The sequence below is a fragment of the Ciconia boyciana genome, chromosome 1 (assembly GCF_034638445.1).
Source record: "Ciconia boyciana chromosome 1, ASM3463844v1, whole genome shotgun sequence".
NCBI classification, from domain to species: domain Eukaryota; kingdom Metazoa; phylum Chordata; class Aves; order Ciconiiformes; family Ciconiidae; genus Ciconia; species Ciconia boyciana.
This window is the reverse complement of record NC_132934.1, coordinates 87,488,373-87,500,339: the sequence shown is the minus strand read 5'-3', so window position 1 is coordinate 87,500,339 and position 11,967 is coordinate 87,488,373. Positions and strand designations below refer to the sequence as shown.

At 49.8% G+C, this 11,967-nt stretch overlaps 1 protein-coding gene across 1 annotated transcript; it reads right to left on the bottom strand.

Moving 5' to 3' along the window:
• Window positions 1-5,246: 5,246 nt before the first annotated feature.
• Window positions 5,247-11,602, bottom strand: NOP2 (NOP2 nucleolar protein). Its single transcript, XM_072880284.1, has 16 exons — window positions 11,431-11,602; window positions 11,306-11,351; window positions 11,148-11,230; window positions 10,234-10,499; window positions 9,895-9,938; window positions 9,554-9,729; window positions 8,564-8,763; window positions 8,372-8,461; window positions 8,205-8,292; window positions 7,968-8,108; window positions 7,636-7,775; window positions 7,269-7,358; window positions 6,856-6,978; window positions 6,673-6,770; window positions 6,445-6,575; window positions 5,247-6,334 (listed from the first exon to the last, which is right to left on the bottom strand). Exons 1-16 carry the CDS (start codon window positions 11,534-11,536, stop codon window positions 6,081-6,083), a joined length of 2,076 nt encoding a protein of 691 aa, XP_072736385.1. The 5' UTR covers window positions 11,537-11,602; the 3' UTR covers window positions 5,247-6,080.
• Window positions 11,603-11,967: the final 365 nt, after the last annotated feature.

Here is an 11,967-nt window from a genome sequence, read left to right as displayed (position 1 = left end):
CTCAGGATACTTGCTAGGATAAAGGATTCCTCCTGACACAGAAGATGTCTGGGGCAAAGGTTGAATTAAAGGAGATGCCCAGCACCTCTTCTGCTTACTCCTGAGGAAGCCCAGAGCCTAGAGACAATCCTGCTACCCAGGGGACCACAATGCTCCTCCCTGGGCCTCAGCCTCACCCCAGCACAACAGCTCCTCCTCCTCATCTTCCCTTCTTGGTTCACCAAAACCCTTGGCACTTCTCCAGACCCTCCAACAGCTCCTGCCCTGAGTTTATCAGCTCGGGCTCAGCAGTGGCACTGCTGGACCCCTCCTGCTGACATGCAGAGCTGCTCACTACACGTCACTGCAGCTCTTAAAATTGTACCTGTAGCCAACGTAAAAATAGACACTAATTCATAAATATGTTGATATTTATCTTACTTCCACAGATTTTCAGGCTGAGAAAGAAGCACTGCATTTTCTGACCTCATGCAAAACACATGGTGCAAATTTCTGTAGCTCAAGTCAGGTACTCATGTGGGACTGTGTCTCTAGTTGCCAACAGCACGATAAAAAGAGATTGAGCCTCTACCATTACCCTTCATATGCAAATCAATTCCCCAGGTGGCAAACCACCTATTAAAATCACATGCCTTGCCTTGCCTCTCATTTGAATTTGCCTAACTTTAACATCCATTACCAGTTTGAGATGCTCCCCTGCTCCCAGATCACAGAACCTCTCACTAGCTAACGCATCCTCCTTGCAAAGGTGCTTCATACACAGGTGAAACCTGTTCAAATTAGCTCCACAGCTTTCCTCGAGGCTCTTTTTTTAAGGCATAGGCCATATTAGTATGTGTATACCCCACCTCCCTGCTTTCCTTCCCTCTGAGTACCCCAACGCTACCTTCTCCCTTGCACCACACTGCTGGAACATTTCAGTGTAAACTCTCCAAGTCTTCCAACTTCCAGGATGCTTCACTAAAACCAACCCCTGAAATTGCTTCTATCCACAACCAGAGGCAGGTGCTGCAATGAACACACAACTTTTGGGCACCTTGCTGCCTAGCAAAGCTGGCAGCCCAGAGTTAGCTGCCTAGATTTGGGTGTGAATGGGGAGAAATTGGCACAGAGGAGCAGCTGCCAACAGAAGCTGGGCAATCACCACAACTAACCAACACACAGAAATGTCCCTGTCTAACAGGAAAGGAGGGAATGGATTTTATTTAAAAAAAACCCAAACACCAGTCCAGGAGGGAGTTTTATAGCCAGGTCTTGCATGTGAAGGCAGTTCTAGTACTACAGCCAAGAGCCAGGGACCTAACTGACCTTACCCTTCTCAGCAGTTCCCCATTGACTGTATCAGGCAGGTAGGACTTGCAGACATCCTCTTCGGGGGCTCTCCACATCCTCCCTAGCAGGGATGGACAGCCTAGGGGAGAAAAACCTACTGATGTGAGCTTGGTCATTTGTGGATTCAGCCCCTACAAAAGTGTATATATCTACAGGGTTATGTGCAACAGAGCGCGTGCTTGAGGATCTAAATTTTGTACCCAAGTCTCTGAAATGTGCAGTGCAGGATTTCAGTCCCTTCCTCTGGATACAGCCTGACACGAGACAACACAACCACAGGCTGCCTACCCAGCACAGAACAGACATTACAGCGTATGACAGCACTGGAATTAGTGACCAACCTGCATTGCTACTGGAGTCTCTTCTCTTTCCATTATGCACTATTGTCCCCAGAAGTCTTTGGTTTCCGTCCTCAGCCACGCCAAGGGTGCAGCAGTGCAGCGCCCTACCTCTCCCTCCCAGTTTGCAGAGGTGAGCTGGCAGCACTCCAGACTCTGGCAGGCAGGCTGTCTTAATTCTACCCTGATAAGGCTTCTCTGATAGACTAATTCCTCTCCATTTGGGGAGAAGGGTTTGAAGAATCCCCACTGAATTCAAGATCTTACAACATGCATGATATTTCTCCCACCACGCTGGCAGTCATTAACACAGAACCTTACCTCTTCCATGCACCAGGTTTGTTTTGCATGCCTCTGGCCTTGTTTAGCCTAAATAACTTTACAGCACATGGCAACTCTATTACAGAACTGCTTACCCTTTTTTTTTGTTCTCCAAGTCATTAAATGCCACCCCAGTACCATTGGTGCACAGCACAGTGGAACAGATATCATGACACATTACACTGACTTCTCTCAACCAGCTTTTAATTTATGATGGCATTTTTACTCCTCAGATCTGCTTTCAACCCTTGCTTTGCCTCAGTTCTTGCTTTGCTTTGCCTCAGCTCTCACAAGCCACATTATCAGCAGCTTTCAGATACTCAAATACATTAAAGGAAGGTAAAGAAAGATGATCCAGTAGTCACATTTTCCCAAAATCTCAGGTTTCAGGTAACAAAAGATTCCTAGAGTAAGAGGGCAGCTGCAAACACAAGTCTAGTGTGACCAGCAGCCTCGTACCAGAACGCAGAGGGAAGCCACCAACCTTCATCCCCAGCTGCTGCATCCCCAGTATTGCCTCTGAAGCTCGATGGCAGCATTTCAATGTCACGCTCAACATTATCTCTCTGAGCAGTGGTAACTGCAATGGCTGAAATAAAGAGCAGAAGGGGAGTGAACCACCAAAGAGAGCTGAAAGTTTCCTCTGTCTCTCCCCAGCTATTACGAAAGGTTTGCAGGCAAGCAAAGTGAGTGGAATGATGCTTGGTAAGAGCAAGTTTTATTGACATGGTTAAAGCAGCATCTATTTCCACCTTTCAGAGGTGACTGACGTAATTTGGAGATCCACTAGAAACCAGATGGTTACACTGGGATCCCAACCAAGAACGTTCTATCCCTGCTGCTGGGGTTATCGAGATAAACTGGTTATCAAACCAAGACTATATGCTAGCATAGCAACCTCAAAAGACAGCAGCAGCAAAGCAGGACAGGTTAGCATCGCTCCCAAAAGGACAGGCTCACAGCTTGCCAGAGGTAAAAGCCCTTCTAAGTTCAAGTCACCCTATAGCTAGAAGATTGACATATGGCTCCAGTTTTGAGTTGTATGCTAAAATCCTGTATTTCATCACTCCTAGGGAAATCTGCTAGAACTGGAAAAGAAATAAGGCTGGAGGAGCAGAGGCACAGCTCAGCCTACCTGGAAGCTGCTGTTGCCACAAGCAACACAAGCCTTGTGCAGCAAGGACCCAGATGAGGGAAAAGAGGTGCCAGGCAGAGCTCAGGACTCACCTTGGGAGCACTAAGGGGCAGGTGCAGCAGTGGGACCACCTCCCAGGGATGCAAGAGCTGCTAAGCTGGGTCAGACCAATGGTCCATGTAAGCCCAGGAATCAGTTTCCAGCACAGAATGAGGACAGAGGGGTTTGTGACCAGGGCAAGCGAGCAGCAATTCCTCCTCACAACGCTCTCCCAGCCTCTAGCAGTTCACAGCTCGTGGATCTTCTGAGACAGTTGTGTTTACCAGCCCTTACAAAAAACATTTTTCCCTTGTGCATACAGCTGGGTTTTCAACCTGCATAAGGTTCTAGCATCCACCGTACCCTGTAGAAAGGATTTTCACAGCTACCTACATCTTTGGTGCATTTGATGGGTCCAAGGTTTTTTTGTTTTGTTTTGTTTATTGGAAAACAGCAAGCAGTTGTTCCCTGTCCATCTTCTCCATATCACTCACAATTTTACATGCTGTTATATCACTCCTTTCCCCTGGTCTCTTTTCCAAGCTTAAAGAGGCCGTGACTCTAGCTGTTCCTCTCACAGAAAGCATTCCATAAATTTGGATGTACTTGTCCTCCTCTGAACGTTTCCCGGTTTTTCAATTCTTCTTCAGATGGAGAACACTAGAAACACAGTACTGAAGAAGTGCATGCACTGTCGTTTTATACAGGGAGGCAATAATATTCTCCATTTTGCTGTCTAATAATTCCTTTCCTAATCGCACCTAATATTTATTTAGTTTTTCTGAAAGACCCTGGAAAAATTCTCTCGGGTCCTGTATGTCAGGCAATCCAAAGACCCCACCACACAAGCCTGAGTGAGATGGATGCATTCAGAGGCTCCTCCCTGCCCTAACTCACCAGGAAGTGTGGGGAAAAAGTAATTTTCAACAGGGATATTTGGTTAATGGCTATTCAACACAAAAAGACAAAGTCAACCCCCCCCCCCCCAAACCAGAGTTATAATGAATTAAACACACAAATACGTAAGCCCTAAAAAGCAGAAGATAACAGAGGCTGTAACAAAGACCAGGACTCCTGAGACACTGACAGAACCATTACAGGAACCACTCAAGTGCAACCTTGAAGAGCTTCAGCCAGAAACTTCACAACTGATAAGAAAGCAAAATTATTGTGGGCTTTATGGGAAAGAGCAAATTTATTATGGGATGTTTGAGGGGAATTGTGGGACTGTGTAAAGTTTATCATGTAATGTTTTAAGGAGGATTATGGGAGCAAAACGCACTATGGGATGTTCAGGGGAAGGATGGAAGGACGGGAAAAGGAGGCATCAAACTAGATCAGGGAGAAGTAAGCATAGGAAATGGAGAGGAGGAATAAATAAAAGGGGCCAGTTACACAGAGACTGGCTGCTGGTCAGTGTGATTGTCTGGCTGAGCCCTGCACCTGATTACCACCATCTGTCCTGGCCTCGTATTAAACTAATCCTAGCCATTTTCTCTGCATGCACGCGCATTTGTGCAAACTGCAAGCGGGACTAGCCCGTAAGTAGGATGAGTGGTCTGAGAGACAGATACTGGACAGACACACAATCCACCAGCACGCTCTAGGTTTGATGGTCCAGCAAGTAAGAACAGGATTAGGCCGTTCTTACCCTTCATGTTTTGCGAGTGCCATGTTTTCCTGGGCACCTGCCACAGAACTTTTCTCCGGTTTCTGCTAATCTGTCTACATCTGGTTGCATCTATAGTGTGTGTGCATGTGTCTGTAGGAGTTTCTGGAGTTCCTGCTCAGCCTCACTACTTGCTGAACACGGGGAAAGTAGCGGCCTCACACGTAGCAGACCAGGACAGAAAGGATTCCCTAGATCCTACAGCCCACTGCACTCAGCTGTCCTTAACATGAGACACTAGAATAGCACATCAAGTTCTCCCATGAACCCAAAGTTTGGTGAGGAAAACAAAACAAGGGAAAGCTTCATGTGAGCTGAGCTAGCAAAACAATTATTGAAACAAGAGTATGCCTCAGGTCTGTTACACACCCAACTCCAAGCACACTGCAGCAGAACAGAAGCCAGCGAGCACTCTTGGTAGAAAGCTTTATTAATAAAGTTGTCTCTAGAAAAAGATTTATTCACTAGAGAGTAGACCCAAAGAAGAAAATATCAGCTCACACTAACAGGGGGAAGGGACCTGGGCTGATGTTTAAACAGAAACAGTCCAGACCACTGCTTGTTATGTCTCAAGGAGAAGCAACCACATCTAGGTGAACAAAAGGCAAAAAGAATGAATGTGATTGTACAGCTCCAGGACCAGCAGCAATCCCTGCTGTAGTCTGGGAGGCCAAGAACCAGGAGACTTCTGGAGACCAGCACAAGGGTGAAACGGGGACAATCACAACAGTGAACTGGATGAGCACACAGTGACAACAGGGAACTAGGGACCAGCACAGGACCACTGGCCTAGGAGCTCCAGCCCTGCCCCGACAAAGCACTCTGCTGACAGGCACCACACAATACAACCTTCATCCGGGCAGCTAGGATTTCAGCACCCACTGCTTCTTCACAAACATCTGTGTTGCAGAGTGTAAGAACAGCCACCAGAAATGCCAGAGCATCAGACGGGAGGGGAAGGGGTTTCTGTTGCAGAGGAGCAAGGGCATGCAGCAGAATTCTGTATTCCATGTTCAAGGGAAAAGGACAGGACTTGAGCAAGACTATAAAACTTTTAATGGGTCAGAGCATCAGTCCTTGATGCAGAGGGAAAGGAGCAAATGGGGCTATAGCTGTCCCAGGTGCTCAGTGCTGCAGAGATGATCTGCACAGAGCAGGAAAGACAAGGTAGTACAGACATAGCTGCAGCAGCCCCCGGCCTTTGCTCTCCAATGAGGGGACCCAACACCTGGAAAAGCAGTTCCTCTCACTGTCCATTTGGTTTCACTCTATGCTTCTTCCTAGTAGGGACTTGAGGACGCATCATTTTGGGAGAAGGCTGGCCAGCTTTCAAGGGTCTCCTCTGTGTCTGCAATAAATGTCTCTTCTTCAAAGCAGGCTGTGGCAGCTGTTGCTCTTTGTCAACTTTTGATCCCTCAAGTTTCTTCTTTTTTGGCTGAGGCTCCATGACAGTATTAGGGACAGCGGATGGAGTTGCTGCTTTCACAGCAGGTTCTTCATCTGAAACAAGAGAGAAAGGTGCTATAAGAAGGACCCACATGGCTTCTGCAGGGGAAGCAGCCTGTGAGAGCAGGCCCAGGCAGCTCAGCTGAGCTCTAGCACTAGGTTACCTTTTTGTGCCTGGGGGATAGCATTAGAGAATTTCTTGAACTTGGCAATGAAGAACCCATCCATATTGTGCGTGTGGGGATAGAAACGCCGCGTAGACTTGAGGGAGGGGTGGAAGCGACGGTCCTTGAACCTGGAGGAGGAAGTGGAGTGAGAAGTGATAGAACGCCTCTGCTCAAACCTGGTCACCAAAGAACAGTCACCTGTGCAGCTTGTGACCCGGCACGCACCTCGTGAAGCCTTCCTTGCCAAAGTCCAGGCCTGTGGCCACCAAACAAACGTTGCGCTTCTTCAGGGCATAATCCACAACCCACTCATTCTCCTCTACCTGCCAGAGACTAAGCATTAGGATCCAAAGCTCACCAGTCCCCTGAGTAGGAGATGACCCACAGCAGAGTGTGGAAGGGACTTACCATGACAGAGCAAGTACAGTAGACAACGTAGCCCCCTGTCTCTGAGGCAGCATTGACTGAATCTATAGCACTAAGAATCAGCTCTTTCTGCAGGTGAGCACAGCGCAGGATGTCTTTCTCATCCTGAAAGAGAAAGATAGGTTAGGATGCTAGAGGCACAGGGAAGCACCCCTGGCCTCTATTGTGGATGGAGGGGTGACAGGAGAGCAAAGCACATATGATATAGAAGATTCTGGAATCTTCTGCAGATCTAACCTCAAAAAACCTAGCTCTGGTACAACACACAGAATAGGAAAGAGAAGGAAAAATCAGTGTCCCTATTGCAGGCATCTCTCAAGAACAAAACTGCCCCGAAGTCCTTCCTCTCATGACTCATACTTGGGTCCCCATCTTGTGTCCCCACTGTCACTCACCTTGTTGGTTTTGACAGCAGGATCCTTGGAAATGATGCCTGTTCCGCTACAAGGAGCATCAAGCAAGACACGGTCGAACCCTCCAAGCACCTACAGGCAGATGGACATTTGGAATTACACTCACAGGTAGAGACTCAGAACAAGACAAAGACTAGAAGGGGAACCAGAAGACTGGGAAGGCAGGCAAGATCCCTCACTCCTCCCTGTCCACCTTCCTGTCTCCATATCAAACAACAAACGCACTCCCCAGCAGCTCTGCTCATCCTCCTCTGACAAGTGGCTTTAGAGAACACAGCTTTACTAAAGGGACAGCACAGCAGCTCTAGGTAAGCATGGTAAGGACACTCCAAAGCAGGCAGGAACATACCTTGGGGAACTGGCGTCCATCACAGTTACTCACTACAGCATTGGTGACTCCCAGCCGATGCAAGTTCCCTACCACGCTACGTAGCCGCTCAGCATTACTGTCATTGGCCAAGATCATACCTGTGTTCTTCATAAGCTGAGCTGCCGGAGGGCAAAACACATCAGCAAGGAGCTGAAAACGTCCTGTGCTTTTTTTGCCCATAAGGACAGCCACCCCCCTCCTTTCCCTAAGTTCAGTCCCCCCCTGTTCCCCCTTTCTGTATAGACCAGTAGAAACTCATCGCTTCACAGAGCACCCTCCCAGGCCTCCCACCCAAGGCTCCAGGGTGGTACCTAGGTAGCTGGTCTTGCCTCCTGGGGCACAGCACATATCCAGGATGCGTTCATTCTCCTGTGGAGCCAGAGCCATGACAGGGAGGAGACTGGAGGCTCCTTGCAGCATGTAGTGCCCAGCCAGATACTCAGGGGTGGCACCTGGGCAGGGAAGGCAGAACAAAAGAAGATGACACATGAAAGAAAGGAAGCCAAGAACAGGTCAGCTCAGCCCTGTGACAGGAAGGGTGATCTCACCAATGGGCACAGAGGAGTCATAAATAACAAGTCCTGTTTTCGACCACTTCCCCAAGGGGTCGAGATTTACACCACGGTTGATTAGAGCCTGCAAGACAAGGAGATGGGACTGAGACACCACCCTGTGCGACAGGCAGTGCAGAAGACAACCACAAGGTCCTGCTCACCTGCGCCAGGTCCCGTCGCCGCGTCTTGAGTGTGTTGGTGCGAATGGTCACAGGGCGAGGAACCTCATTGGCTTCCAGGAAGTTTATCAGCTGGATGAAAGAAGGGACAGAGAGTAGAGATAAAAATGAAGACCCAAGGAGGCAGCCAAATCCTCATCAGTCAGCAAAGATATGGGCAGGGCAGGATCCTACCTCAGGGAGTGGGAAGATGTCCATAAGCTTCGTGAGCAAGAAGTCACTGTAGGAATAGTAGGCGGCCATGTCCCGACGCAACAATGCGAGGTACTCCTGTCGCGTGTGTCCTTCCTCCCGCTTCACCACAAAGTCCTGCAGCACCTCTATGTTGCCCTTGATGCGCTGGTGAATGATGTGCAGGTCAGGTGGCTCAGCAGGTAGAAAGACCATTAAGGAATCATAAACAGCCAAGAAACTCACACACAGGCTCTTCACAAGCACAATCAGTCACGCAAGACTCCTGTGTCACAACAGGACCTGCACCAGAAAAGCCTTGTTAGAATACGCTTTCATCGGAGCTCAGCAGAGGGGGGATTCAAAGGATGGAACTGGACAAAAAAGTTCACAAGGCAGAGACTACAAGGTATTTAAAAGAATTTGGTTAGTTCCTTTAGATAAACAGAAAAAAGTAGGAAAAAGAAGACAACAAAAAAGTCTTGTAATACTGAAAACGTTACCTGTAGCAGAAAGGAGACTAGAAGTTTCCCAAGGGCAACTAAGGGGTATAGAGGAGAATGAGAAGAGGCAGGATTAAATTGTACTGGGGGGCAGGAAATTAAAATCACCAAAGCCCAAAAGCAAGCACTTTGGATGCTGGAATTGCTGTCATCAGAGGCTCTAGGAACAGGTTAGACAAACACCTCCCAGGAAAATCAGGGTACAGAGGAATGAACTACATGATAAGATACCCATGTGCATTTAGGACTAGAAAGGAAATTTGGGCAGACTCCAAGCTCCGTACAGGGCGTAACAGATTTCCTAACTGTGTACAGAAGCACAGCGTTGTATACTATCTATTAGGGCAGCTCATCTGAAAATACCTTGTCATACACAAAACTCTTGCTAAGCAATACTCGTGATAAAGTCCAAATGAAGCTCTTTAGTTGTATCCAGGCCCCATGCTGCTGCACGCATATGGCTTATAGATGTCACAGATAAAAAGGATATCCTCTCTCTCAATCTGTTCATTAGTTGGCAGCTTAAATTGTTCGTCTATATCCAGGTTGAGCTGTAGATCTGGGCTCTCTTCCTCCTTCTGTCCCATTTTCTGCCTGCTTGCGTCCTCTACTGCCTCCTCTGCCACCTCCTCCTCCTCTTCACTGTTATCTTCATCGAGGCCTCCCCTAAGGACAAAGAACAGAACAGATGATTTAAACGAGAACAGCATCACACAGGCACTTCCCAACTACCATTTCTCAGATGGCAGAGAGGACAGAAGAATGAACAACACAGGCTCCTCATCTAACCAGGAAAGACTCTGCTGACTGGCAATGTTCTCAAATCCTCACCTGTCAGACTTCTGCTTCAGGGCAGCTTTTTCAATAGGCAGCAACTAAACAGAGACAAAAGAGTAATGAAACGATATCCCCAGGTGCCCCCTCACTTCCCACCATCTGTGAAATTTACCTGCTCTGTTTAAAAAGGACAACAAACAAAAGCACTGAATGTTATGCTGGGATCAGTTACTAAACTTTGAAATCATTCTTGTGAATGGAAGAAGGGGAAAGCTCTCTGCCACCTCACCATCCACGCCCCAGTAAAGTCACCCTTTTTCCCCAGGCTTCACGAGTCCCTTCAGCCAGCAAAGTCAAGTATTTCTTGCATAGTTAAGGGCAAAACCCTCCTACCTCTTTTTCCTCTGATGACGAGGCGCCGTAATCATCAACCATCTCCTCACTGCTCCCATCCTCATCCTCCTCCATCTCCCAGCTGCCCTCTTCTACCTCACTGTCGCTAGATAACTCCATGTTGTTTCCTTTAGATGGGATTGTCTTGGCTTTGGCCGGAGCCAGCCATTTTGAATTACCATCACTGAAGCCAGACTGTCCATGAGGGTTTTGTCCTGCTGCCTTTACGGCATGTTTCTCCTTCTGTAGGGATACCTGCTCTTTAACTAGAGGCAGAAGAAGCAGTTAAAAGTTAGGCGTTATTCTCAAAAGCAGCTGCCCTGTTTTTTCAGTTATTATACAAAAGAGGCCTTCATCCTAGTCCTGAGCTGCCTATCCAAGAGAAGGGACTGCTTGCTCTCCACAACAGTTTTCTCAGTCATAAACAAGGGCATATTCTCACCTCTCCCCCAATTAAGTTTTAAAGAGATCTAACCAGAATTACTAAAGAAAAACATAGCTACAAAGTTTTTATGGCATTTGCTCTGACGCATTACAGTACCCTCCTTCCCAAATCTTTGTCTATCCTTCCTTCTTCCTACTGTGACAGCTTCCTAGGCTATGCAGGACATAACGCAGCAAGCTTAAAAGCCTCAGCTACCCAACCTGCCTGCAATAACCTTGCTGGGAATAGAGAATAACTCAGAAGCGGCTTTAACACATGTAAGAGAGACCTTTTACTGGTTTGTTCTTCAGACAGCACTGCCACCTGGCACAGCAGGGACCAGAAATTAGGATAAATTCGTTTAAAATAACGAAATTCCACCTGTCCCATGCCATAAAAAAAAAGACCGGAGCCGGTCGGTGGCAGGGGAGTGCCCCGGGAGGCAGCAGGGCAGGGTGGCTGCCGGTCCCCCGCCCCGCCCAGCACTCACCTGCCGGCTCTCGCCCTCCTCCTCCTCCGAGCAGCCTCCTCCCCGCCGGGGCACTGCCCGCTCCCAGTCGCCTCTTCGCAGCCCTGGATCGGGAGGGGAAGCGGCGGTCAGCCCCGACCCGGCCCGGCCGCCACCGCGCCCCCCCGCCCTGCCCTTACCTCTTCCGCCCGTGACTGGAGAGCTTCTTCCTGCCGGTCTCCGGCTCTGAGGAAAGACACGTGGCGGTCAGGCAGCTCGCACCAGCGCCACGAGGCAGCACCAGACCGGACCAGGCCAGACTTACCTGGCAGCAGGAAGCGGGCCAGCTCCACCTCGGCCCCCTGCTGCTTGCGGGCCTTGCGCCCGGGGCCGCGCTTCTCCTTCCTAGTGAGGTCCAGCTTCCGCCCCATGGCGCCGCAGCACTGGGCCCGCCGCCACACGTGCAGACCTCCCTGCCGGCCCGCGCCGGCGCATGCGCCCGGCCTCGGCTCCGCCCCCACCCCCACCCATTGGCTAGTGCCGCCGCTCCTGCTCGCTGAGTGGCTCGGCCGGCAACATCAGACGCCTGGTCTGCTGCGGGGCGGGGCTGGCCCGCTGGCGGCGGCGTCACGGCACCGCGGGCACACGCGGGCCCTCGGACCCAGTGAGGCGCTTCCGGCCGCCGGACATCAGGAGGCCTCCAAGGGGCCGGGGCCCGGCCCCCGCTCCCGGGGACAGTAGCTCATCGAGGACCCGCCGAACAGGGAGGGAAGTCGAGGGGTCCCTGCCCCAAACGGCAGCCTCCCCTCGAGGGGAGGCTGCAAGCCCCAGGTGCCCCCCCCAGGCCAGGGAGCCGGGGGGG

Coding starts and splice junctions, on each gene's coding strand:
- NOP2 (XM_072880284.1), bottom strand. CDS start 11,536: ATGGGGCGGAAGCTGGACCTCACTAGGAAGGAGAAGCGCGGCCCCGGG. Junction 8,293..8,371: donor GGCGACGGGACCTGGCGCAG/GTGAGCAGGACC, acceptor CTTGTCTTGCAG/GCTCTAATCAACCGTGGTGT. Junction 8,109..8,204: donor TGACTCCTCTGTGCCCATTG/GTGAGATCACCC, acceptor TTCCCTGCCCAG/GTGCCACCCCTGAGTATCTG.